General features: G+C 40.3%; 1 protein-coding gene and 1 long non-coding RNA gene across 2 annotated transcripts in view; one reads left to right on the top strand and one right to left on the bottom strand.

The window, feature by feature from the left end:
* Window positions 1-19200, top strand: part of LOC147148346 (uncharacterized) — a 29368-nt gene extending 10168 nt beyond the window's left edge. The window contains exon 3 of the long non-coding RNA XR_015086673.1: window positions 18900-19200. This is a non-coding gene — a long non-coding RNA (uncharacterized LOC147148346). The remainder of the gene's footprint in view (window positions 1-18899) is intronic.
* Window positions 19201-22873: 3673 nt separating this feature from the next.
* Window positions 22874-27464, bottom strand: part of ranbp10 (RAN binding protein 10) — a 43678-nt gene continuing 39087 nt past the window's right edge. The window contains exons 13-15 of the mRNA XM_086028786.1: window positions 26531-26642; window positions 26192-26333; window positions 22874-24959 (exon numbers count right to left, since the gene is read on the bottom strand). Coding sequence (XP_085884912.1) covers window positions 26203-26333; window positions 26531-26642 — 243 coding nt within the window. The 3' untranslated portion in view covers window positions 22874-24959; window positions 26192-26202. The remainder of the gene's footprint in view (window positions 24960-26191; window positions 26334-26530; window positions 26643-27464) is intronic.

Genomic DNA, 27464 nt, shown 5'->3' with positions numbered 1-27464 from the left:
AATTATTGGGCCGCCGCGTGTTTGGCATCCCTAATAATACAGGCTGTGGAGTTTAAGCACCAACTGGCAGACACTATAGTAAAGACTTTTAAATGGGATTGAATATAACAGTGGGTATGGCTAATTAATCATTCCGCAGGGGATGTTTTCTTTGTATTTAATTATAAAGGTAATTTATTTGCCAACAATTTGAAACAGTTTTAGTCATAGCGATATCTAATCATAGATATAGATTTTTAATACATCCTCGCAGAGAATGACCTGGAGCGAAAAAAAATATTTAATTGCAGGACTCGTTAATTTAACATTGAATTGTTTCAATGAATCGTTCCAGAATTGATCTCAATGTAAATTAACTGTGGAATTGCAAATATTAATGTCGGCTGGTGGCCGGAGGAAAGAGAAATGTGTTCTGTCGCCAAGTGAATAATGAAAATGTGTCAGATTGGACGAGGAAGGCAGACGCTCTTCAGAGAATTCCATTTTCTAATTCTCTGACAGACGCAGAGGGGGAGCCGAACACATGTACCTTTCCCTCACACGCACCAATTACCACAATGAGCAAATGAAAGGCTGGTTCCCATCAGGCTGCCGTAGGGGGTCGAGAGAGAGGAGAGTGTAGCCACACAAAAGGAGATCTACATAATTGTCCTGCTCTTGACATACACGCACACACACATTAGCAACAATCAGCGTTAGCTGTCACCCTTGTTGATGGTCTCTGAGTTGTTGTTTCATTTGCAGCAGGCTGCCAGACACCTTCATATAAAATTTGTATTACCTAAAAGGTCCACTTCCTCCCTTGAAGTCTCAGCACGCACTGAGTCGTTTTATTTTTACAATAGTCATGCAAGTCAAGCTTAATTTCGCTTGATGTAAAACAAAACGTTTGTACATCTTCCATTTTTGAGCTCTAATTGACATATTTTTGAATCAGGAATTCACTACTGGAATGGAAACGCGCAATTGCAATGTGCAATTGTGTTTCTGTATCCCCGCGTAGGAAGTGCATGAACTATTATTTTTCATTTTTCGATTGCTTATTAGGCTACTTGGGATTCTTTCTGCAATGACAACAAATGTCACGGAAAGAAAAGCAGTGATGTCGTGGCATCTTTTAAGATTGCAGCACTTACTACACATTGAAAAAGAGACTGTACAAAGGCATATCAGACCCCCCAAAAAACTGTAAAATTCAAAGAATACTGTTGGAGAAATGTACAGTCAAAAGGAACTGGAAATGCATTAGTGTGGAAATTTGGGAATTTTTGGTTCAAATTACAACTGTGAGTTTATGACAACCTCTTTTTTCCTGAGTGGCCTTAATACTTCACGCCGCACACTCGCCACGCATTTTGCACGGTATCTGGAGATATGTTCAAATAGGCTTTTAAAGAAGTTTTGAGCAGAGTCATTGACCTTAATTACTTTCTATTGCATTTCACTGGCGAAAGCTGAATCAACATAAGGAAGCCGGTATTTTCCAAAGCTATGTAACCGTATACGCGAGCCCTTCTGACAGTGCAGCGCAGCTTCTCCCCAGGCTAATTGAAGTCAACCGCAGGGCGCTGCTAATGATTAGCCTACAGCGACCCTTCACGGTCTGTCATCTTTCTGTCCGCTGCGCGCTGCGGTATTTAGAGAGCACCTGAATCTTGAGCGAATACGAGAGAGACAAAATGTGCGATGAAGAGGAAGGGGGGGGGGGGGGGGGCTAAGAAACAATGAGAAGGGTAAGTAGGGGGAGTGGAGGAGGGGAGGAAGGACGCATGCAGGGCGATGATGTCACACCAATGACCCAGGTGATGAAGTGACCAGCACGCTGTGCAGGAAGTCGTTTCGTCCAACTCTGCTCACTTCCGCTCAGTGGTCATTATGCCTCCCGCGTCTCCTAATTCACCACTGGAGAATGCACCGGAGCAAGAACGGAACTGTGGGTGAGGTGAGAGGTGAAAGAAGGTGGGGTGAGAGCAGGGTGTGAAAATTGAAGGGGGTCGAGAGACAAGTGAGAGAAAGGAGAGAAATACTAGAAGTAGTTAATGGGGAAAAAAAGAGGATGCTGTGGATAATAATGGGTTCACCTTTTTCATTGCCAGGTATTGCACGGGCAAAATTTGAAGCCTGTAAAAGAGATGAACTTATTATTTCTATGTCTATATCACCAAGCAGACGCTTGTAGAGAAATCTCCCATCTTACTATTTCATGTCTTGTTAGCAGTAGGATTTATGTGCTGTGTGGGCTTGAGCCGTTTACGCACATCTCCTTCGTTTCTCAAAGGCTGTCATTTTCAATGTGGAGACTCCCCGATGCTGTTGTAATAAAAACCACCGAACGGCTAAAGTAACACTGATTCGATCCATTTTCGGTTGAAGACGGTCTTGTTTAAACAGCCACAAGTGCAATGTGCTCCGTCCTCACTGTTCCAGGCTGCTTCGCCACGTCTGACCTTCTGGCATTTTTGTTTACGAGTCCCGTAAGCCGGTGGTCAGCCCTTCCTGATAAACGCATCGACCCTCAGTCACTTGATGTTCTCTTTGAATGCCAGAATCAATCTTGAACTCATAATAGGAAAACGTATTTGGAGGGTCAGCTTCCAGGATTTGTTTTTTATTAGCTTTAGTAAACCGACGTTACGAGATACATGAACTCCAAAAAAAAATGAACTGACTTGTAGTTCCACTGTAAGAACTTTCCTTTTTCTATTTCCTTTTCCGAATTACTAGTTTTTTTTTTGTTTTTTGCTTTAGAGTTTGCTCCCTTTTTACATAAAGAAAAGTGGATTACAGATATATAGGTAGATAGGTGGCTGTTCTACTTTGGCAAATTGTGCTCGTTCTGAACATCCCATGTTCCCTATATAAGCTATTAGAATTCCTGATCATGGACAAATAGCTAATGAGATGATTTGCATGACACATATCAGGAGAATGACTCACAAAGGATAAGATGGACCGTGATAAAGGAGCTCCCTCCCCCTTCCCCTCGTGTTCTCTGTATAAGAATTACATTTCACTAACCAGCCTTGACAAGCTAATTGAACATTAGTCTAATATGGAACATTACCAGGAGAGAAATGGAAGCCCAGTGTCCTTGAACACTCTGTCAGCTTCATTGTGAAGACTATCCTGCCTTCTCGCAGTTATTCGGCTCTTTGGAGTGAAAGGGCCTTCCTCGGAAAGTGAAGAGCATAATTTAGCCTGCTCTAATGACACGCAACTATTCAGCAGGCGGCCAATAATTGTTCGATCCGGGCTGGAAAAATAATAGGAAGTCTCACCCCTCTAGCTTTTCTTCGTACTCATTTCAAAGTACACGTGGTGACCCAAGTCCTTCCTGGCAAACCAAAAGTCAATTAGTTACGTGAACTAAGGGGTGTTTTTTTTCATTTTCTTCTTTTTTTTTAAATGTGAAAATTAGAAGCACACTGGATGCGGCGCTTAATTTCAATGTGTCATTTTGTGAGAGTGTGCATGGCTGTAAGCATGTTCAACCTGTAAGTCAGTGGCTCATAATGATGAATAGTGAGAAGGGCACACCTCAGCGGGCAGAAGCAGAGAGAGAACAAGAGGAGAGTTTAAGTAGCCTACGCGGTGACAAGAAATATGTGCAAAGGAGCTGAGCATTGGTCTAATGAACTATGGCGAGCCGCGTGCTGTCACTCTCCTCCCGGGTGCCACGGCGCGGACAATGCGAGCACATTGTCGGCCCGGCATTGTGCGAGCTAGCCGAGGCAGCCGACACCCCGCTGAGCATCAATGGCTGCACTAACTTAAAGTTGGTGCCAGCACAAGCTGTCACTCCGAGTATTGTTGGCTCTGACAGCACCTCTGACGAGGGCATTGTACAGACACAGACTCGGAACGCGACACGGCGCAATGCGTAGGCTGCTCGTGTTTACCGCTGTGATCAAAATTTGGATGTAAAGCTGCGGGTGCTACAAGAATATTTGAAACTTTCTGACTCACAAAATGGCTGATATGTGCTCTGGTTGACTTTGATGAAACAGTGAGAATAAGCTTTTCGCTTTTTTTTCACTTGAAATTCTACATTATTTCTAATCATGTTTATTTAGATCGTTGGAAATGTGTCAACAATGTGACGTTTCACATTTTGATTGCTCATTTCTGTGATGTTATTAACTGTTTGATATTGAATCTTGTTTGTGTGTGTAATTGTACTTTGTGTTTTCAAAGGAAATTCAGTGCTCCTATACTCCGGCATTGTATTTTTTTCTTTCTAGTGTGCAATTCAAGCAAAAAGGTATTATATTTACATTGGAGTTTAAATTGATTTTCACTGTTTGGGAACAGTATTTTTACGTATTGAAGTAATGAGTGGTGTATGCTGTAAAGGGTAAAATAAAGAGTTTACCCACATTGTAAATGAAACACAGTATTTGAGCAATTTCATTTCAAGGTGTTGGCGTGTACAGAGAGTGTGATAAAGCAAGCATGTATGTACATGCATTAAAAGTGGGAAATAAAATAGCAGTTGACTTTTGGTTCCCACGTGCACCATTCAGAACAAAGAGACTGTGTTGTGTTTGCAAACCAGGGAAAGCGCTCTGATTTCAACCTTCACTACTCCTCGAAAAAATGACTTTTCCTATGACATTAGTGACATAGAATATATATACATATATATTATGAGATATGCAAAAGCACCAGGGTCCATCTTTATAAAGAGATTTGGATGGAGTTTGGACTAGGCCGTGTTGCACCTCGCCAGCAAGCATGTAAAAGGAGCTGAAGAGCAGAGCAGCCCGGGAGCACGGATGTGAATTGAAAGATTGTGGTCCAAAAGAGCTGTGCTTGTATGTATGTATGTGTGTTTGTGTTTGTGTGTGCGCATGCATGTGGGTATGTTTTTTTCAGGTCCTAAGAGCTCTTATCGCCAAGCAGTAAAACATTGGAGCACGGCACTCCAAGACCTTGACGGTCATTTCATCTCCCTCCAAATGTCACAATTTCATAGAACTCTATTGTGCACTGTGTGTGCGTGTGTGTGTGTGTGCACGAGAGGGAGAGAGAGAAACAAGGCAACATGAAAAAAATTGACCACAAAATCCTCAAATATGAAATGTAATCATTTTCAGCATTGCTTCTCCCAGTTCCGTTAATTTGTATTTACTTTATGCTTCCTCAAGGCACTTTCCATATGGAGCAGGTCCAGTAGCGCACTAAAGCCAACGAAACCCCACACGAGCAAGCGCTTCGGCCAGGAAAAAGTCCTCCCTAGCTGGAAGAAACCTTGAACAGAACATCAGCTTGGGGTGGCATGTCTCAGATTTACTAACTGTGTGAGGAGTGTCAACCGGCAAACACCGGCTGTGACAAGAATGCAACAGAAGTCACACACATCAGACATTGCAAACATGATTTAAAAATCCCACTGCTCCAATTCATTTAAGGGAAATAAGTGTTTTTCCTCCCCTGTGAAAAGTAATAAGGTAGTTGGGCCGATATGCGGCGTGAGGCTGTTTTGCCACTATTAAAGATGAATGGAAATAGAAAACCAGCAGAGAGGTCAGCCAGTCAGGCAGAAGTTGGCGTTGTTAACAGGAAATAGGAAGGAGCTGACATGTTCATCCATAACGAGCCATTACCATTCATTGACAGCAGATTTGGCATTCACAACACAGCCGCAACTGCAAAACTGTCGTGAGGTGTGTCACGAATGACAAACAACACGAAAGCTCTTATCTCACTGCAGCATTCACATCATTTGCACTTTCATTTTGGCCTTCACTTGCTTCACCTCGATACTTCATATTCTTTTATTCATTCATTTGTTTATATTGTGTTAAAGTGGAAGTCAACTCAAACATATTTTTTTTGAGAATATGTTCTCAGCAGGCCCACTAGTTGTAACACAGCATTCTGATCAGTATTGCGTTTGTGGAATATGAGTTTAAGCAGCAAAATCCAAACATTTTTAACCCATCTCCGGGGCAGCCATTTTTGTCACTTCTGTCGACTGAAAATGACATCACACTTGCTCAGGGCTCAGATAACGACCAATCATAGCTCAGCTTCAGAAAACAGGTGAGCCGTGAGTTGTCATTATCCGAGCACTGAACTGTGAAGTCATTTTCAGTCGACAGAAGTGACAAAATGGCCGCCCCCTGAGATGGCTAAAAATGGGTAGATTTTGCTGCTTAACTCATATTTCATATTAATTAGAATGCCTTGTTTCAACTAGTGGGACGGCATAGAACGTATTCATAAAAAAATATGTTTGGGTTGACTTCCCCCTTGTAAGTATTCATTTTTTCATGTCCAGTTTTCCTTCTTGCTATATACTTCTAGTAGCTTACATTCTTATGCTTCCCCTTTGACCAACTTTTTTCCTTTCTGATATCTTTTTTGTCCCCTTTTGACTCCTGGCGGTCAATTTGATACATTTTTACCTGCCACGTCCCTTCATTTCCACCACTCTGTTGTGTCCTTTCTATTCCTTCCTCTCCTTTATCTTCCTTATCCTGCAGAGATCCAGCTTTATTGCACGACCTTTAGATACCAATTCCTGAAGATTAAACTTGTGTGTTTTAGTCTTCTGTTATTAAAACAGATGCGCTTCCACCAGCGTGTGTTTGGGTGTATGGATCTCTCTCCATGCTGTAGCTCATCTTGTAGGATTTGCATTCGATTCAAGGTAAGACTCAGGTTTGTGCATACAGTATGCGTGCTTGCATACACAGTGGATAGAAAATGTCACACACCTGTTCAAATACCAGGTTTGGGGGGTTTAAAAGAATTAGACCAAGATAAATCATTTCCTCCAAAATTTCCATCATTAATGTGACCTACTGTATGAAAATAAAAAAATAAAAATTTCATAAGACAACTGCGATATTATATCTCATATAACTGGGGATGTGGATGTGTTCAGCAATAATTAATCATATTCAAACTCATGTTCAATGGAAGTCAGCACACTCCTGACAGCATTTATTGATTGAACTCCAAATAAAGTTCAACTGTTCTGACTCTTATTTTTGCGGGGGCGGGGGGTCTTTCTAGCCGACCATGAAAGATTTGAGGTAACACTGACTAATATCTGGGACTGCTCTTAATTCCCTCCACCTTGACTGTGGCCCCAGTTCAAACTGAATGTTCCAGTTCCCCAGTTTTCGGAGAATGTTGTAACAACAGCCAGTACTTTTACTTACTGCTACTACTACTGAAATTCCTGCAGATCCTTCAAAATTGCTATCGGCCTCCTGTCAGCCTCCCTCACCAGTTTTCTTCTCGTCTTTTAATCAATTCTTGGTAATGCCACTTTTATTATCTATCCACAACACTCCACATATGTGAGTGCGAAACTGTCAGGAAATGCCTACGAGAACAGCAAAACTGCATTTGAGGTTAAGCAAAGGCCCTTTAAATGCTGGCAGGTGTGTGATGACTCCCATTTAATATGAATTTGAATGTGATGGGTTCATTCTGAAAACAGTCACATGCCCACTTATAAAAGGGTGTGCACACTTGTGCAACTACATTTTGTCTGGCGTACACTTTTACTTCTCCTCGCTAAAAGATTAAAACCAAATTATAAATGGCGTTGTACAGGTTATTGGTCTCATTAGTGGTGGAAAGAGGTTTCAAATGATTTATCTTGTCCAAAAACCTTTATACCACAAAAACCTGGCAAATGAACTGAGGGGTGTTGATTTTTTTACATCCACTGAAACTGCATTTATCCAGGTCCTATTAGCAGTTGTTTCATGATTACTTCCCTTCTCAGCAGCGTCATCATCTTTTGTAAACATACACAGGTGAGTGACTCCATCTTTACAGTTGGAATGTGCAAACACACAATGCAATACTACAGTACTGCAGTTTTCAAATTCCACTTATTCATTCTCGTTAACAGGGAATTTTCTCTTGCACAGTATAAAGCAAATGTTACTTTTTTCGTTCTCTGTATTTGTTTGTTGCACGGTTTGTTTGTTTTTTTTAATTAAGGAAATCACATTGTGAACCAGCCGAGTGTGTCGTGTCAAAGACTGACCATTGGTACTACAATCTGTGATCAAGTGTGGAACACTTTGGAAGACTAGTGATTTTGTTGTTGTTCATCTGCTTTCTTGACAACAAGTCACAGTCTGCCTCAGTGAGCCTCATTCATCCATCCAAGCAAAAATGTTGCATTGAAATTCATTAATAAGTTACTTGTCATATTTCTATCTTAATAATGAATACATGGTACTGCATTATCACTTGGTGCCACTGTTGGTGTAGTGTGTTGGGGGTAATGCATTGCAGAAATATATTTAAGTGGCGACAAAGTAATATAATGACTTACTCATTACATTTTTGTAATATGAGTGCAGTTATTGAGTCCAGTAACAATATTGGGGCCACAAGACAAATTTAGAAGAAGAGAAAGTGGTCCATTAAACCAATTACAATGACGATCGTTAACTGAACAATCATCACAAGCAGAATCTCTTTTACTTGTCAAAAGGAGGTAGACATCAAAGATGATGACATATTCTTAATAAACTCTTTTTAGAATGCATTTATTACATTCACTCCACAGCACATAAAATGGCAGCGAAGTCCTTGTTTCTCAGACCATCCACAGTCATGGTTTCTTGAAACAAAATTAAAAACACAAGCAGGAGGAAACCTTGTAAAAAGTATCGGTTAGAATTGTGAAGATGTAAGTGTCATTGTGCTTTTTAAATATGATTGACCGATGATGTCATGCTGCGGCAACTTCAATCGCAGAAACTACATTAAGCTCCATGAAATTCGATTGTTCCTTCAAATTAAATCAAACCTTTGGGTCCATGTACTATAGAGAATAGCTAACTAACTGAAGTTGGAATTGTGTTTTTAATGAAAAAGAAAAAAGATGTGCTCATGTCAGATTTCTCTTCATCAATTGATATTTTTGCTTTAATTACAGATGTTTCTATCTATCTATCTATCTATCTATCTATCTATCTATCTATCTATCTATCTATCTATCTATCTATCTATCTATCTATCTATCTATCTATCTATCTATCCATCCATCCATCCATCCATCCATTCATCCATCATTCCCCCCACCCCCAAATAATTGTGTACTGTCCTTCCAAAGTCTTCAATTTCCTGTCTTAAAATGACTTGATTTGAGGCTCAAAAGATCTCTGGTTTAAAACCGCAATAAAGGTAAGCACTTAGGAATATTTGTTGTACTTTCATCTGAACACAGTGATGTTTATTTGTGCAAGTGAGAATAAAACACTATTGTATTGTGTTATTTTTTTGTGTATACATTTTCTACTGTACTTGAAATAAAGTGACACGCAGCAGTCTGTTGGTGTGAGCTGATTAATGTTCAAACATATCAGCCAATCGTACGTTGTACAGACTCCAACTGCGGCAATCAATTCAATCAGCAGCGCTTATGAGCCCATTACAATCTAGCTGAGAGCAGGCGGGGGCTGCATCCTTCAACTGGCCTCACGGCTCACAGTAATTATTATTCAGCCGGGCCAAAAGAACGAAGCAGAGCTGCATGGATAGACGGCAAGAAGGGTGACTGAAGTCAGAAAACATGTCCCTAATGACTTGCATGTGACCGTGAACATGCATTGAAGTGATTGGGCGGCAAGAAAAGTGGGTGTTGTGTATTTTACAACCCCGTCTCTCCCCCCATGAGAACGAGGTGGCTCGTTGTCATGGTGATTTCTGTGTCCCATAGCAACCACGCTAAATGTTCATCCCAATTGTGAAGGCCAGAGGTCTCTTGGTGCTCTGAGGATGTCGACAGCCTTAAAGGATATAATACACGCTGGAAAGTCTGAAGAAGCCCGCTGTGCTCGCCTTGAGAATAATTACAGGCTCGGCACAAAAAAAGTTCAACAACACTCAAAGTGAAATTTCAAGCCTGAGTCTGAGCCACTAACCTTTTTGGCCAGCCAGCAGAGATTTCGGAGAGACTTGAATAGAATTTAACCACCGCTGCGTGGGGGAGTGAAACAGCACAATGTCCTCAGGCCCGATGATGCATTTATTTATAAATTGAGGGTTTTTGTTAGCCTTGTGTTTTCGATTTATGGGCTATTCCACTCAGTCAGACAGCAGGTCAAGCTTTCAAAGGCCTTTTATATATCACGCCATAAGCATGATGTTTATGTTGTCTGTGGATTTTCAGTGGGTAACTACACTGGAGCAATACACACAATATCCAATTACTACCCACACACCAAGAACCAGAGAACCCATACAAAATAGCATTCTGCCTTATCTAAGAAGGTGATGGAAAGATAGGTAGCTACCTAGATATATATACATAAAGGCCTAAAGCACCTATATCAATAATTGATATCTCAGCCCCTCTAGCAGAAACATAATTCCTAAAGAATTTATGAGCTCAGACCTGTGGCTTTTACACAGGCATGAGTTTATTATTATAAACCTTCAATATATATATATATATTTTTTTTTTTAAATCAACAAACTTCACACAAGGAACACCAATAAAACAAACAAAATAGTGTGTGAATAACACAAATTTCTGTGAAGTTCACAAGAGGTTGGCAATAAAGTAGCACTTCCCAAAAGCTGCGTTTGGGGTGGGGCGGTAGGGATCAGTGGTAGAGTGGTCGTCTCCCTACTGAAAGGTTGTGGGTTCGATCCCCAGCCATTGTGACCATGTCGAAGTATCCTTGAGCAAGATCTTGAACCCCCGTTTCTCCCGATGCTGCGTCATCAGGAGGTAAATGAGGTACAGTGTGAAGCGCTTTGAGTGCCAGAGGTAGAAAAGAGATACACAAGTACAGCCCATTTACCACTTGCTTCAATCAAAAGGGAGAGATCAGTGCAAGAAAATCATTATTTTCAATATAAAAACATTAAAGAGTCTTTACAAAACAAACATGTGATGAATGTAACAATTTCTGGTGTTCCCTTACTTTTTCAGTCCAAAATGTAAAAATAAAGGACTATATTTATCTCTGTGTGCCCTGTGATTGGCTGGCGACCAGTTCAGGGTGTCCCCCGCCTACTGCCCGTTCACAGCTGGGATAGGCTCCAGCACTTGTGAGGATAGTTTGCATGTTCTCCCCGTGCCTGCGTAGGTTTTCTCCGGGTACTCCGGTTTCCTCCCACATTCCAAAAACATGCATCGCAGGTTAATTGAACACACTAAATTGCCCCTAAGTGTGATTGTGAGTGTGAATGTTTGTTTGTCTCTGTGTGCCCTGCAATTGGCTGGCAACCGATTCAGGGTGTCCCCCGCCTACTGCCCGAAGACAGCTGGGATAGGCTCCAGCACGCCCGCGACCCTTGTGAGGATAAGCGGTATGGATAATGGATGGATGGATATATATATATATATATATATATATATATATATATATATATATATATATATATATATATATATATAGTGACAGCACTAATATATATATATATATATATATATATATATATATATAGTGCTGTCAAGCGATTAAAATTTTTAATTGTAGTTAATCGCATTTTTTCATAGTCAACTCGTAGTTAAATCAACAAACTGCCCGTTCACAGCAAACAATGATAATAATTAGCATTAAAAACAAAACTAACAAAAAAAAGACGTTGCAGCAGGATTCCAACATTCATTGGATGACGGGATATAAATAGGTGCGATTCCAACTGATTCCAATGTTTTATTGGTTGTAAAAAAATTCCTTGATTTTTCTGTCCCATTATTTTCTTGAATTTTAACACCCTTAACATGAATAAGAGGATTGATTTTCTCATGCAAATTTTTTATTCAAGCAAAGTTAACCCAAACATATTATTTTTTAAGAATAAACTCCATGCAAGCCCACTAGTTGAAACAAGGCATTCTGATAAATATTGCGTTTGTGGAATAAGAGTTAGTCCACCTGTTTTTAGTCATTACTGGGGGCGGCCATTTTGTCACGTCTTTTAACTGAAAATGATATCACAGTTGCTCAGGACTCACGTAAGGACCAATCACAGCTCACCTGTTTTCTGAAACTGAACCATGATTGGTCGTTATTTGAGCCCTCAGCGCATCTGTGATGTCATTTCAGTCGACAGAAGTAGTAAAATGGCCAGCCCCTGAGATGGTAAAAAATGGATGGATTTGGAACTTAACTCATATTCCACAAACACAATATTAATTAGAATGCCTTGTTTGAACTTGGGGGCCTGCATAGAACATATTCTTGAAAAAAAAAAAGTTTGGGTTGACTTTCCATTCAATTGAAAAAACAAGCATTGGATTCAACTCACGCTTACAGCCCCTCAGCCCTTTTCAGACACACACACACACAACCGCACACACGCATGCGTGCGTCTTTCAGTTGTTACTAAAAGCATGCTACTGAACATCAATTGATTGGCTAACCTTGTCTTGCTTTAGAGAAAAAATATATATGAAAAACACAACGCTGCATTTTAAGGGCAAGCAAGGAAAGTCTATATAATCTAAGCAGTCTATGTAACCATAGGATGTAACTGCATGTACAGTATTTATGTATATGCTGCAGCTACGTATGATCTAAGCTAAATGTTAGCTGGATATGTGCATTTGTGTGTTGAACTTGTTGGTTCAATGTTGCAATTAGACGTACCTAGCCGATTCTGACTTTGGGTCATGAGCTGCATCGCATCGCATCGCGTCATTCTAGGCTTCCGGGTGAACCGGAATGATGGAACTGATTCCACTTGAATCCGGGGTTTCAGTGCCCAACCCTAAGGGGGACACAGCCGTGCATGTGTCTGCCGAGCAATTTATCCTCATCGTCAATATTTTGAAGCAGATGTAACGCCTCCTCTACTATAAAGCTTTTTTTTTTCAAGATACACGTATAGATCATGGTGACCAGCAGCCTTTATCAATGCAGCCGCTGGTTGCTATGGAAACATTAATCACGCGATTAAAAAAATTGACGCCGTCAAAAGGGGGTCGGATTAACTTCCAAAATAACACGCTAAATTGACAGCCCTAATATATATAAAGTATATTGTTGACTGGTTAGCACGTCCGCCTCACAGTGCAGAGGTTGTGGGTTCGAATCCGGCCCCGGCCTTCCTGTGTGGAGTTTGCATGTTCTCTCCGTGCCTCTGTGGGTTTTCTCCGGGTACTCCGGTTCACTCCCACATCACAAAAACATGCATGGCAAGTTGATTCTAAATTGCCCCGAGGTGTGTATATATATACAATTTTTAGAGCTCCGAATCTTTCCAAGTCCAACTTTGACATGACATTTATACAAGCCGACCTCCGGGGCTTGTATTTATTCAAAATTGACGCACACGCACCTCCCTGTGTGGAGTTTGCATGTTCTCCCGTGCCTGCCTGGGTTTTCTCCGGGTACTCTGGTTTCCTCCCATATTCCAAAAAACATGCATGGTAGGTTGATTGGACACTCTAAATTGCCCCTAGGTGTGATTGCAAGTGCGGATGTTTGTTTGTCTCTGTGTGCCCTGCGATTGGCTGGCAACCAATTCAGGGTGTCCCCCGTCTACTGCCCGAAAACAGCTGGCATAGGCTCCAGCACTCCCTTGTGAGGATAAGCGGTATAGATAATGGATGGATGGATGACGCACACGACGCTGTATCTTTGGCTGGACAGAATTAAAGCATTGGCCGCGAGGCTCCTGGCTGGTTGCCTGCCGTACCAGTGGTGACAAATTCGGCGGAAGGCAGCACCAAGGCGCACCTGTCCACTAATTATGATGTCTGTTGTCTAATCAGCATTTTGATATGGCACAACTGTGTGGTGGGATGGATTATCTCAGCAAAGAAGAAGTGCTCAATATCAGATTTAGACTGGGTTGTGAACAATATTTGAGAGAAATTGTGATATTGTATGTGGAAAACGTTTTAAACCTTTGATCTCATAAAAAATGGGAGCAAAAACAAAAGTGCTGCATTTATATTTTTGTTGGGTTGTGGAAATTATGGGATTCAAGTGTAAAGCAAAGACCAGAGAACTAAAATTGAAAACAACTTTATTAATCCATCCATCCATCTTATCCCTCTTCTTTGCGGGGTTAGCAGTTCAAGCAGGGTAGCCCAAGTTGCCCTCTCCTTAGCCACTTTGTCCAGCTATTCAGAGGTGGCTCTTGAAGCATTCTCGGGCCAACTGGAAGATGTAGTCTCTCCAAAGTGTCATCCCCGGGGCCTCCTCCCAGTGGGACATGCCTGGAACAGCTCCCTAGGGAGGCCTCATAAAAACACGCACGAGCCACCTCATCGCCTGAGGAGCAGCGGCTTTACTCTGCCAGACCCTCCCAGGTGACTGAGCTTCTCATCCTCTCTCTAAAAGTCACCTTGCGGAAAAAGCTCTTTTTTGCCACTTGTACACAGGATTCTTTATAATTTTATCAAATCATTGTTTTATGAGTTTGTTTTTTTAAACAATTCTGTTGAACCACAATTGAAAAGCAATGTCTGCTTTTCACTGGTTAATTTTCATTAAATTTGTATTTTTATTTATTTTGTCAGATTCACGTTATTTGTGTGACCACTTTGGGTTTTTCCTTCATTAACATAGAGGTACTAACAGTTTAGTCTATGTGTTTACGTCCATCTTCTTCTTCTATTGCTGTCGAATTCAAACACACAAATGCAGGCCATGGGCATAAAACCTCCCGGCAGAGCGGGACTGTATCTGACAATTACCATCTTAATTCTCACTTCTTGCACATCTCACGGAGACACAGAGAAGACCTCTAGAAAAACAGTGGGGACTAGGCTGTTTTCGGTGGAACTTGTTTCCCCGCAGCCTCTCCTCTCTAACATTCACTAATTCAACTGCTAATAACTTTATTGAGTCTATCATTTGTTTTATCTTTACGCATTTTTTTTTTTGCTGAGTTACATTACATCTTAATGTTGAAAGGCAGGCCACAGTCAGCTTTTCACACACGCAAACACAAATAATTGACAAAAGGGAACTATGGGCAACAAGGGATAAAGCGGCAGGTGCTGTTGATAACACCCTCCTCCCCCACCTCTGCACGCCCTTGCCGTTGGGTCGCTGGTGAGCTGGAGGTTATCCTAGCTGACTGAGCGAGAGGAGAAGTACACCCTGGACTAGTCGCCAGTCAATCACAATGCACATTGACAACGATTCGCACGGACGACCAAGTCTTCAGTTAACATAATAAACACAGCATGTTTTAGCAATGTGGGAGGAAGCAAGGAGGAGTATGCAGAGCCGCACTTACCCAGGGCCGCCTCCCCCCGGGGGTTAACCATCAAATATAGGCCAACCCCTCCCCAACACGAAAACCCCTATCCCAAATATTTCCACCTGTTGGTGAAGGTAGCAAAATCAGACTTCATTCTATACTACTAGATATTCTATCTAGACAGAGCAGGTCCAATCTACTCGGGGTAACTGCACTACAGTGTTTTATATCTCATGAACAAATAAGTCCTGTCTATTAATTTACATTATTTCATGTACAAAAAAGAGTAGGCTTCAAAATTAAACTTGGAAGCATACTCTGCATATATTCGGTCACTGATCGTCCAATCATAATCACAGGGTATCTGCCCGTATATTCACATGAATTGTATTGGAGTATCATTGTCTTGAAAAATGGGCCATTTTGCAAAGACAGCCTCTTCACAATTACTTTTCTATACACTGCATAACGACACATTTGGCCACCGGTTGTCTTGTTGTAATCACAGGGCAAATCCCCCTCTAGTCACATGCATTGTTGTCCTGCATTTTCCATTGGCTTAAAAATACATTTTGTATCATTAAAGACAACCAAATCAGGTGTCTTCTCTGAACTATGTGTGCATACACATGCATCCACCACATTATTCTACTGCATAGCTTAATTTTCAGAAGCTGTGTTTTTTAAAATAATCCTACGGTAGTTGTTTCGTAGGAACCTTCTGCTTCTGAATTATCCCACCCCAGTGAGTCACACCTTCACCCGAGGAGGCCAGTTTTGTCCAGGAAGACTCAGGGTTGACTTCCCCTTTAAAATTGTTTTATTTGTATTACTTTTTTTTTTTTTTTTTTTTACAATTTTGCAGATTATCGTTTTCTTTGCATGTTTATGCACCCAGTTTTGTTCTACTTTTTCTATTAAAATGTATACTGTTTTGTTTGTATTACATTTTATTACAATAGCTTTGACTTTGCACATTTGTGAAATCACAAGTTGTGATTTTGCATGGTTATGCACCAGAGTTTGTTCCATTTTTTCTATTAAAATGCATAGTTTTCTTTGTATTTTATATTTGGTAATTTATGTTATCAGCCAGCTATATTTACACTTAAGAGTCCAAGCATAGATAAATAAGATACACACATTGAAATATTTGTAGATATGTCTTTTAAACAAATTTAGAGACAAAGGTGATTTTTTATTTCCAATGTTGACTATAAATGTAATTTGGACAAGCTAACACCACAATTTTTGTCTTCCAAAAACAAACGTGTTTTTGCAAGACTGTAGTCCTGGAATAAAACAGTCCATCGTTAGGTAAAAAAAAAGACATTTTATTTTTCACAGCAAATGACAAATGTTTAGCCACATCCTCAAAATGTATGCAAAAGTCACCCAAGCTATATTTTGCCCCACTGAAAAGGTAAAGCACCAGCTTCAGAAACAAAATAACGGCATAGAGTATCTCTTTGTTGCTTGGCAGTTTTTGTACAATTGGTTGTATGTGGCAACGAGCCTTGCTGCAGGTCAGGATCTTGTCGCCATCTCCCTGGGACAATTTCATGATCAGGCCCCTCCTTGTCAACAATGTCTGCCATGTAAATGTTGCAGTTCTCAGTCCGCAGGTAGTTGTGAAGAGCAAAGCAAGCCAAAACAACATCCTCCACTTTGGCAGTGTCCCGAAAGCTGATGGTGGAGAGCAATACTCGAAAACGATTGGCAAGGATGCCAAAAGCGTTTTCTTCTACTCTCCGAGCCCGTGACAGCCTGTAATTGAAAATCCGCTTCTCTTCAGACAAGCTCCGATTTGTGTAGGGCGTCATGATGTAATCCTTCAGGGGAAATGCCTCATCTGCTACAATGCAATAGTGAGTCAGTTGATCAGACCCAGGAAGTAGTGCAGGAGCAGGTATGTTCAGTGTCCTTCTCTCTAGGGCATCCTGTAGGGTGTACCCTCCAAATACACCGTCATCGGAAACCCTCCCATTACAACCCACATCCACATACAAGAATTTGTAACTGCTGTCGACCAATGCCATCAATACTATTGAAAATGTGTGCTTGTTGTTGTGGAACATAGATCCAGTTGTTGGTGCAGATCGACTGGCCACATGTTTTCCACCTAGAGCACCAAAGCAGTTTGGGAAGTTCCACTTAGCTTGGAAACCATCTGCAACATTCTGCCACTCTTCCACAGTGTCGGGGCACTGGGGAGGGGGTTACAAAAAAGAGGTTTATTTCACGATGAGGCAATCAACATATCACATTTACCACACATACCTGCAGGTACTTCTGTTTTAAAACCAAGTATATTGCTTCACATGTTTCCGGAATGAACTGTGCAATTGTTGACGATCCCATTCGGAACTGATAGGATAGGCTTGTGAAGCTTTCCCCTGTAAACAGAAGGCACAAATCAGTTCTAAACGTGACACCCGCTTGTAAATGGATCGCTAACGTTTTGAATACAGCTGTAGAAATCTTCACAGAAGGAGAACATAGCTTACCAGTTGTCAAATAACGCAGTGTAACCGTCAGACGTTCTCCCACTGAGATACAATCCCGATAGTTCGTGTTTTGTCTCTGTATGAGAGGACGTACAAGTTCCTCCAACATGTGGAACTGCTCAGGGAAAAGCCGTGCGAAATTAGTGAAGTCGGCTGTTTCGTGCAATTCCACTTCTCGACAAAGGTTCGGGAAAGCTCCTTGCCTGCGTCGCTGGAGTATCCAGGATTGTGTCCATTTTGTGCGGTTTCTCTTGCGCCTTTGCTGCCTAAATCTTCTTACAAGTACAAGAGCGAGGCTTGAAATTGTAAGAATTGCATGATACTGTTTCAGAGGCGTGAGGGTACGCTTCGTGAGGGTGTTCATCGTGAGCGAGAAATGTAGCAGAAATGCATTGTTTATGTTTTTATAATCGGCCCCGGCTAATAGCTTTCCGGTTGGCTGTTTCTAACCATGAGCAATCGTGACTACCGCCACCGATGGTATGGAGAGGTATTACAAAAGGTACTTATTGGTCAGCGTCGTTGTCTGTCGTTGCAATGTATTTTCGTCATTTTTTCCAGCGCGACTTGCCGACAACAGTAAGCATCTATAACCGTTGGCCAACGTCGGTTTGATCTATCCTGGCCATTAAATTGAAAAGGAAAAAAGAAAAATAACTTTCTAAAATCTTAAGGGGGGAATGCGAATAGAGGGGAATCTGTAGTCCGGCATTATTGGCAGACATTATTTTTACAAACATTACATAAGAGCAGTTGCAAATTTGGGTCACTGATGGTTGGTACACGCACCTGAGTTGTGTGCGGGCAGCGTGGGATCGGTTACCGCTCAGTGACGGTGTCTCTGTGTGTGCCCTGCGGCTGGCTGGCGACCAGTTCTGGGTGTAGTCTGCCTTTCGCCCATTGTCAGCTGGGATAGGCTCCAGCACCTCCCCGCGACCCTGTACATGGTAAGCGGTTTGGAAGATGACACCGTTTCAAGTCTATTAGTATTAATTAATTATAATTTGCATAGTGGAAAATTTGCTGTACAGTATAACCACAACACTGAAAAAAATGCTGAGTTTATTCAATTTTATTTTGTAAGTACAATCAGTTCATTGTGCACTATATAAATACAGTAAATATGTACTGTATTGTATTATAGGAAATATGAGTAGTGTAAATAGCTGCTTCTTATTGTAGTATGCGCTTATAAATGTCATCATTTTTTTTTGTTTTTGTTTTGTTTACTTTCAGTCTCCCAAGAGCATCTTAAACAGCTCCTCAAGTTTTGGGTGGGATGGGACCCATGCCCGATATGAAAGTGGACGGTGGTGAGAGCGGAACATCCCACTTCAGCAACGTGCTTCTGGAATTTAAGATTGCCTGGCCATGACAGAAATTACACAGGATTTGTGATCATTTAAAGTGGAAGTCAACCCAAACGTTTTTTTCCAGAAGTATATTCTGTGCAGGCCCACTAGTTGAAACACGGCATTCTGATTAATATTGCGTTTGCGGAATATGAGTTAAGCAGCAAAATACACCCTTTTTTAGCCATCTCGGGGCGTGGCCATTTTGTCACTTCTGTCGACTGAAAATGACATCACAACTGCTCAGGGCTCAGGTAACAACCAATCACAGCTCAGCTTCAGAAAACAGGTCAGCCGTGATTGGCATTACCTGAGCAGTTGTGATGTAATTTTCAGTCGACAGAAGTGACAAAATGGCCGCCTCCAGAGATGGCTAATAACGCGTGGATTAACTCTTATTGCACAAACGCCATATTTATCAGAATGCCTTGTTTCAACTAGTGGGCTTGCATAGAACATATTCTTGAAAAAAATATTACAAAATGATAATTTGACCCGTGAGCAAAAGTAGTTGCAAAAGGATTACACTATGTTTTTGACCTTACCAGGGCTCCAGAATGCCCCTAAATCGTGGCATTTTTGTCCTTGAAATTGAAGTCAGAATTACAAAAAAATATATATCTTCATTTGTAACAAATAAATTTGCTGATCTGTGGTTTTAAATTGTTGATCATTTTATTATCACGGACTAACTTTTGCTTCACACTTCCACCCATTTTTATGTAATGTAGTGTAAATGGGTGCAATTGTGAATGTATATTTTGCATATCAACTTGTGATTCATGTGGCGACTGCTTTATCTACTTGCACTACTAAAATTTCAGGTTATGGGGGCACTATGCCTCGAGTAAATAAAAGATTATCTGGAGCCCTGGACCTTACACATAGACAATGCTGTGCGTGTCCACTGCTGCTAAATATTTGTCTATTCCCAAACATGTGGACGGTCCTATTGGATCCACAGCAGCATGAAGTCCAGCCAGTTCCTCGGGTCTCAAAGATGCAGTCATTCTCCGGGACATGGACACAAGAGCTGGAATCACTGAACACAAGGCCATCACTTTCCCAGTTAATCATGGGGATGTGCAAACATTGTAGGGGATACGTAATAATTCATTATGTTGCCGGCCAAAACTGTATGTTTTGTTTACCAAAGTTCAAAAGGACTTACACAATTATTAGACTCCTGTAAATTGTGTTGCAATCCTGTGCCACAATTGGTTAGCGGTAATTGTACCCTTAGTGCCCATTGGATGATTGTCCCAGCCATCTTTGAAAACATTGTTGGGCTTGTAAGCGGGGAATAAAGACATTGACAGCAGAAAAAAATGAACGCTGCTGGACAGGTTCAGATCATCTTCCTCCAGTTGGTGCAGCACAGCATGTAGTGGAGACAGGTGATTGCTGTGTAGACTGAGTTAATTAGATAATTTGAAAGCAAGTGTTTTAGAATGAAAGGATAGGAATAAAGCGTTTGTTCTGATTCATAAGATTGTTAAATAAAATGGATTGATTATTAAAATAAGCATTAGTTGCAGCCCTACAGTAATTATGTTTTGAAAGGTGAAGATTGCTATGTCCTTTGCTGCGTTTGAATGACTGCTGGCCTTTGGTAAATTGTTGCTCTCAATCGTTCTATTTACATTTTTTTTAGATAATCAACAGTAACAGATAAATGCATTTGATACATGAAAAAATAGTCATTATTTTAACTACTAAGAAATACGCTTAAGAGGTTATGAATGTCAGTTATTGTGATGCAATTCCATGAAAATGCAGTGTGTCTAAGTACCTCTGATTGTGCACACTTTTCCCTACTTCATTCTTCTGCTACTAAACCATTCTGATGGAAATTCACATCCTACTTCAGGATGTTATTTGCGTCAGATTTAGTTTCTTTGGTTTTCTTACCATTCGACAATTTAGAGCAAGTATTACATCGGGTTTACAACTTTATGTACGTTTAGACTTATGCATAACTCGAATAAAGAATATGAAATCAATGCGGACACACCGTAATTACTACTGAGTGTATCGTGATTCGTGTACCTGTGAACAAGGGGCGGAGCCATGGGTGGGCCTGGATGTGCACAGGCCCACCCAGATTGACAGACTGCCAACCCAGTGAGATTTCTGAAAAAAATATATACTTTTTAGTAAATTATTACGAAATTATTTTTGAATTTGTGTTTCGTTGTTTTTTAATTTTATTAAATACGTATTAAGAATGACATAATTGTGGTTGTCAAAGGAAGATCTGAACTTCATGTTATTCAGTTTGTTATTTTATTTGAATATACGATGTTTTGGGACAGGAGGATTGTGCTCAGTGTGAGAAATATTCAGGCCCACCCTGATTTTTCCAGGCCCACCCATTAGCCACATTCTGGCTCCGCCTCTGCTGTGAACGGCACATATGTTAGCGTTATGTTAGTCGTTTGTTGGTCAGCTAACTCATCTAAGGAATTTTTTAACCAACGCAGGGGATCATCGTACATGTATTGATGATTGTTGTACTATAGTATTTTTGGTAAGAGACACTACGTACCCTGAAGCATCAAACACCAAAATGAAGGTCGCCAAGCGGTGGCTAGTTGTTCGTCCTGCGTGCGCGCTCCCGCTGGGCCTCCAAGGTTAACCAATGAGGTTGCGCTTCACCCAAATCCGTCGCACTTGATTGGTCGAGATGGCGCATTGCACCTAGCCCCGCCCCCCAGCACCCGCTTCAAAGTGTACAAGTACAAATCGTTAGTCTGCAGAAGTACAAATCTTGTTTTAGCGAGTTATATGGTGCAAAAGTCACCTGTCTGTACAGCAACAGCAAAACCACTCATAGTGGCGACTTCTTCAACTACAAGTTGCCATGCATACAAGTACAAATCAGTATTTCCCCCACAAGTACACATTATTACATTGCTTCAAGTAGAACATTTATTTCTATAACTACAAATCGTTTTCCTACCAAGGAGTATTTTTTTAACACGTACAAGTTATCATTTCTACAGCTACCATTTATATTTTCATACTTTTTCTGTACAGATACAAATTATAAACATTAAACAAACATTCAAGTTATTTTCTCTATGAATACATATTTCTTTCATTTCCTTGGTACAAGTACAAGTTACTTTTGCGCCAAATTTACCTCCATACCTGACTTCCGTAGGCCCGGAAGACCTATGAGTAGGTAAATGCGGCCCTGGGAGTACTTGGATAAAACCCACTACTCCATAAACATGCAATATTTTAGCGATATTGTTGTCAAGTTTCAGCTGTCTCCCCTATTTGCCTTGCTCTATAATTAATATACAATAAAGTATTCTTTATTCTTTTAATTACGTGGCGTAGAAAATCGCAAATCATGATTGTATCATGACACGACAGTATACTGCAACGTTTTAATTAACTCCGCGATGCCCTCTTGTGTCCAACATTGAAACATGCTTGCCGCCATGTGCCCGATTACATGTATTTTGAACCAGTGTTTGAAAAAATGTGTTTCAAGTCTGTGAGGATTCTGCCATTTCAATGGGTTCTTGGCCCGATTTGTGGTTGTATTTCTCTTAGCCCTTATTTTTGCACTTGTAGGCAATCGTTGCCTCTTACGAGTTTTTAAGACCTGCCACCCGATCACCTAAGACCGGAGGAGTCCTGTTGACATAGATTTAATGACCTGGTTCCTGGATGAATGGGAATATTCACAGACACGTATCCTAAAACAATAATAATACAATATTTAAATATTGTCCTTAATAAAATATCTGGCCATTCATATTTTCTTTGGGATTACACGGCAGAGTACCCCATTAACATTTTATGAGCAGATTCATACAAAAATAAAACACACAAATTCAGTCATATGCTCATGGATGTATTTTAATAAAAATAATTCTGTTAAAACAGAATACAATATTTCTTTAACACATTTCCAGTACATATTTTTTTCCAATTATAATTTTTACTTTTTTATAGATTTTCAAAGTCATGCTATGTAGACAGTAATTCTTTAAACTTAAAAAAAGAAAGAAAAGGAAATCCTTTATTACTGAGGTGCTCAAACAAAAGAAATTAAAATCACAATAGGAGTCTGTTGTGCAGTTGTGCACGGCTTTTCTTTTCAAGGCTCGAGTCATTCTCCGTGAGGTCTTGGACCTTTCCAACAAATCACTTGCATCCTATGCATCACTGCTCAGACCACTGGTCATGTCTATGCAGAGATCAAGGGAGACCTGGGTTCAAACATCAGCAATAGCTCAGAGCATGCTCCCTTTAGGAATGAAACAGGAGGTTATGTCTGTGTAACAGGTGTCCTTTAAAGCTGAAAATCAGATACGTTTGTAGTTATTTGACTTCAAGTTGGTCAAGAACAAGTTTAATCTTCAAAAAAAAAATAAAAGTTTGATCACATTCTCTAATTGTTTTGTAGAGGTCCACAACACCACACATTCTGCAAATTCAGCATTTTCATTTGGAACTCTGCACTTTGTAGAGTGAATCCATGTCACTTGCCATGGTAAAAATGTCACGTTTCAAAACAATGACCAAGGAAGATGATTTTCGTTGTTCGTCAGATCTACAAGCATTAAGTTTAATTTCACTTCCATTTTGAAAGAAACAAAACACCCACCTCAATTGGAAAGACCACCCCAAAATTCATTTTAACTTGTTAAAAAAAACTCTCTTGTACTGCATTTTCGAGATTAAAAGTAATGTTTTAATTTTTCTTTCCAGCAGTGATGTTTATTTGATTATGCATTTTTAATTGGAAGACAAGGGAAAAAACTAAAAATCACTCGCAGGGGTGCAAGGGAATGACGATTCTATATTTATTTTATAATAAGCATAGAAAATACAGAATCTAATTATTTCAACCGTGCCGCACATTCAATTCATTTTGTCAAGAGTGACTATGGGTGAAAATGATGCTCAAGCAGCAACACATCATGTTCCAGTTGAATGCAATATATGCATCCATGCCTGAAAAATATTAAATCAGTTGTTACAGCAATTTTTAAAAATGTATTATTAGGTGTGGATTCCATCAATTTCACTCTACCTTTTGACAACATAAGTTGCTGCTAATGTTTTCTCACTTATTTAGTTTGACGAAGGATGGTAATGATTAATAGAATTTCCTTGGTTGTGTCAGTGACAAAGTAGCATTAAATCAATTTGTACTCATACTTTTTTGGGGGTGGGAGGCTTGAGATTAGTTTGGATGGGACAGATGGGGAAAAGGAGCATGACTGTGTGAGGAAATTGGTTCAAAAAACATGGGCCCTTGGAAAACTGTTGCTAGAAAATAGTTTTCCTCCTTGTTTCCCCCAACCTGGAAAAATGTACCTCAGCTGGGTCTTGTGTATGTTGAACACACAGGGTGAGCATTTTTTTTTTAAAAATGCTTTTGTTTTGCTCTCCAGGCAAAGTAACAGTGTTCTGCTTTGCATTGCATTGTTTCAAGGATATTTGTCCAAGTATGTATTTCAGGGAGACTTGTATCTTATTCAGGATGATGTATTAATGACCAACTATTGTGAGAGTCACTGTGGGAAGCAGTTGTGGACAGCGTGGCACAAGATATGGTGAAGATCAAAATTGAAATCCGTAATAAACCTATTGTTGGGAATCAAAATCCACCAATGAAAAGCAAAAGAGGAGAATGACTGACTGTCGGTGATGAGCACTACAATCTGACAAAAAAAAGTATAGATAAACAGAAATATAATTAATTAATATTTAAATAGTGTCACACGTTTATTTGATAATACTAAATTAAAAAGGAAGCTTTCTCTTCTACTCTTCTCTCTGCTTTTTCTGTCTGGGCCGCTGGCTCTGCTGCTGATAGTCAGCCAAACACACCAATCACACGCATGCTTTCTTCTCTGTATGCCATGACAACCACCTGCTGGACATGCCCACTCTCTCAGTGCAACTTAACATAAACCTGTAGAGAGACAGAGAGTAGATTAAGTACAACATTTTGGTATTATATGTATTGTCTCTAGTTATTAAATAATGCTCTCTCAGAAACGACACAGTATCTGATGGCAACAATCATAATCAGTATCTTCAAGATGATTGCATTGTACTAGGGGTGGGCGATATGACTATATTAGACCGTTAAGGACTTTAACGTGTTGACAATCTCAAAGCCGAAAGATCGTTTGATCGTCTACAGGTCGCATTCTATACAGTTTATCTCTATGGCGCAGACGCATACCCAACCAACCAATCACAACACGCACAGTGTACCGTGCGTGACACTCCTCCCCGTTTGTTTGTAAAAGTAGGAAGCTATAGAGGAAAGTCACCCACGAAGCAGAGTTGGTCCCGAAAGGAAACTCCACATCCACAGTGTTGATTTGGTTTGGCTTTTCCTCGAAGGAGAAAGCACAAACCAGTTATTTGCAAAGTTTGCAGAGACTCTGTTCGGACACACGACAAACCTGTTTAATCACTTGCGGAGACAGCACCCAAAAAAACTACGCCGACAGCCAAAGCAAACGGAGATCAGACACATGGTAGCCAGAGGCGGCCGCTAGCTCCAAGCTAACACAACCTGCGGTAACACAGTCATTCAACAAGGGCACTCCATATGAAAAAACAAGCAAGCAGTGTAAATAAGTAACTGAGGCAGTAACTCATTACCTTGCTGAAGACATGATTCCCATTAAAACTGTGGAAAACGAGGGGTTTAAAAGACTCTTCAAAATACTAGACCCGCATTACGAGCTGTGTTTTTCTGGTTACGTTATGTTACCTTTTATGTTTACATTCACTGCACATTTTGATAAAATTTGGCACTATTCAAATTAAAACCTGTTCAGAAAGCTTAGCTGGCTTAAAATGTCATTTTTTTTCTTTTAGGGTTTTATATACATTTTAAATATGTTTTATATGTTTAACGTGAGGAAAATGGTGAAAATGTGAAAATTAGTCAAAAAAAACGATGTAAAAAGGAATCGTGATAAAATCATGATCGTGATTTTTTTTAAAATCGGGATATGATATTTTTGCCATATCGCCCACCACTACATTGGACATACAGATAGATAGGTCACAAATCTTATCTTTATGCCTGTCTATATAAACTGCTTTTTCAGTACATGTCCTAATGTGCTAAGAGAATAACCATATTCATTTATTTGTTCTCTGTAAACTGTAGTACATACTCACCCACACATGGGCTAGAGCAAAAAGTTGTCTACTCTGGCAAAAGAGCAGGAACCAGACCTGACCCGTGCCATAAGCTGTACACACTCTGTGGCCTGGCCCAGCGCTAACACCAAAGGAGGCTGCTTAGGCAGATTTTGGGACTCTAGACATGAAACACAAATCTGAATGAATATTATTCAAAATACATCACTCATGAAGTATACACTTTGTGCAGATCATCTAAAGTGATTGGATCGCTTGGCCATTACTTTACTACATTTTAAACTAATGACCACGCTGGGCCCAATACTGCAATACTGTACAATGCTAATACATATAAGTGTGTGCTTTCTTCTCTACCCAGTATGGCACTGTTGAGTGCGGAGCAGAGCGACTCTCTCTGTGTGGGTTCTAACTGCTGGCCCACGGGGCAGTTCCACGGATCCGAGTACGCTAACAGGCTGAATGCATCCTGCACACACAGAAGCATCCTTAACAACATTGGAAATGGCACACAATTCAACTTGCCAAATGTAAAACACAGTAACACACACAGCCTGAATCATGCATGGAAGGGGGATGGGGAACACACGACATGGCAGGCTTACATCATTTCTCTGCATCAATATTTGGTACATTTGGGGGCAGCAGAAACAAAAATTTGAAAATTGAAAAGTACTCACTTTTAATTCTGAAATTGAAATTACTGAACAATAATGTCATTTTTATTTACGGTACTCATTTAATAAATCATCATACAGTATTCCAGTTATTGATCTTGTGAATGAAAAAAGGTAATTCCAAAATGTTTTATACGGGCTGTAAAGACAGATATGATTCATACCAAATAGATTATGGATAGGTGATTATGAGGCATTATGATTGAGGCACCATTTAAAGATGGAGCAAAGATCACCACTTGACACAAGGAAATAATCAGTTTCAAATTTAAACTGATAATGTGAGATAGTGTCTTACTCTCCCCTCCCCAAAAAATAAAACAGCGACTGTATTAAAGGAGAAAAACCGCAACAAATGCTTCCTTCCAGATAACACAATACAGTGGTACCTGGACTTTCGAGTGCGCCCAACTCACGAGTTCTTCAAGTTCATTCCTTGCTTTGTCCATTTTTTGCTTTGTGTTCAGAGCCAAAATTTGAATGTATGAGTAAGCTTCGGATAAATCACCACTGAAGTGAAGTGAGAAAAAAAAGGGATCAATTAAAGTAACACCCACTGGGGTGCTGGAATAGTTAACAGAATTTCAATTAACTCATTTGCTGCAATTGAAGTC

This window comes from Filicampus tigris, chromosome 4 (genome assembly GCF_054856515.1).
Source record: "Filicampus tigris isolate MCC_2025a chromosome 4, RoL_Ftig_1.0, whole genome shotgun sequence".
Taxonomy (NCBI): domain Eukaryota; kingdom Metazoa; phylum Chordata; class Actinopteri; order Syngnathiformes; family Syngnathidae; genus Filicampus; species Filicampus tigris.
The sequence above is the reverse complement of the archived record's forward strand: the minus strand, read 5'-3'. Positions and strand labels throughout refer to the sequence as shown.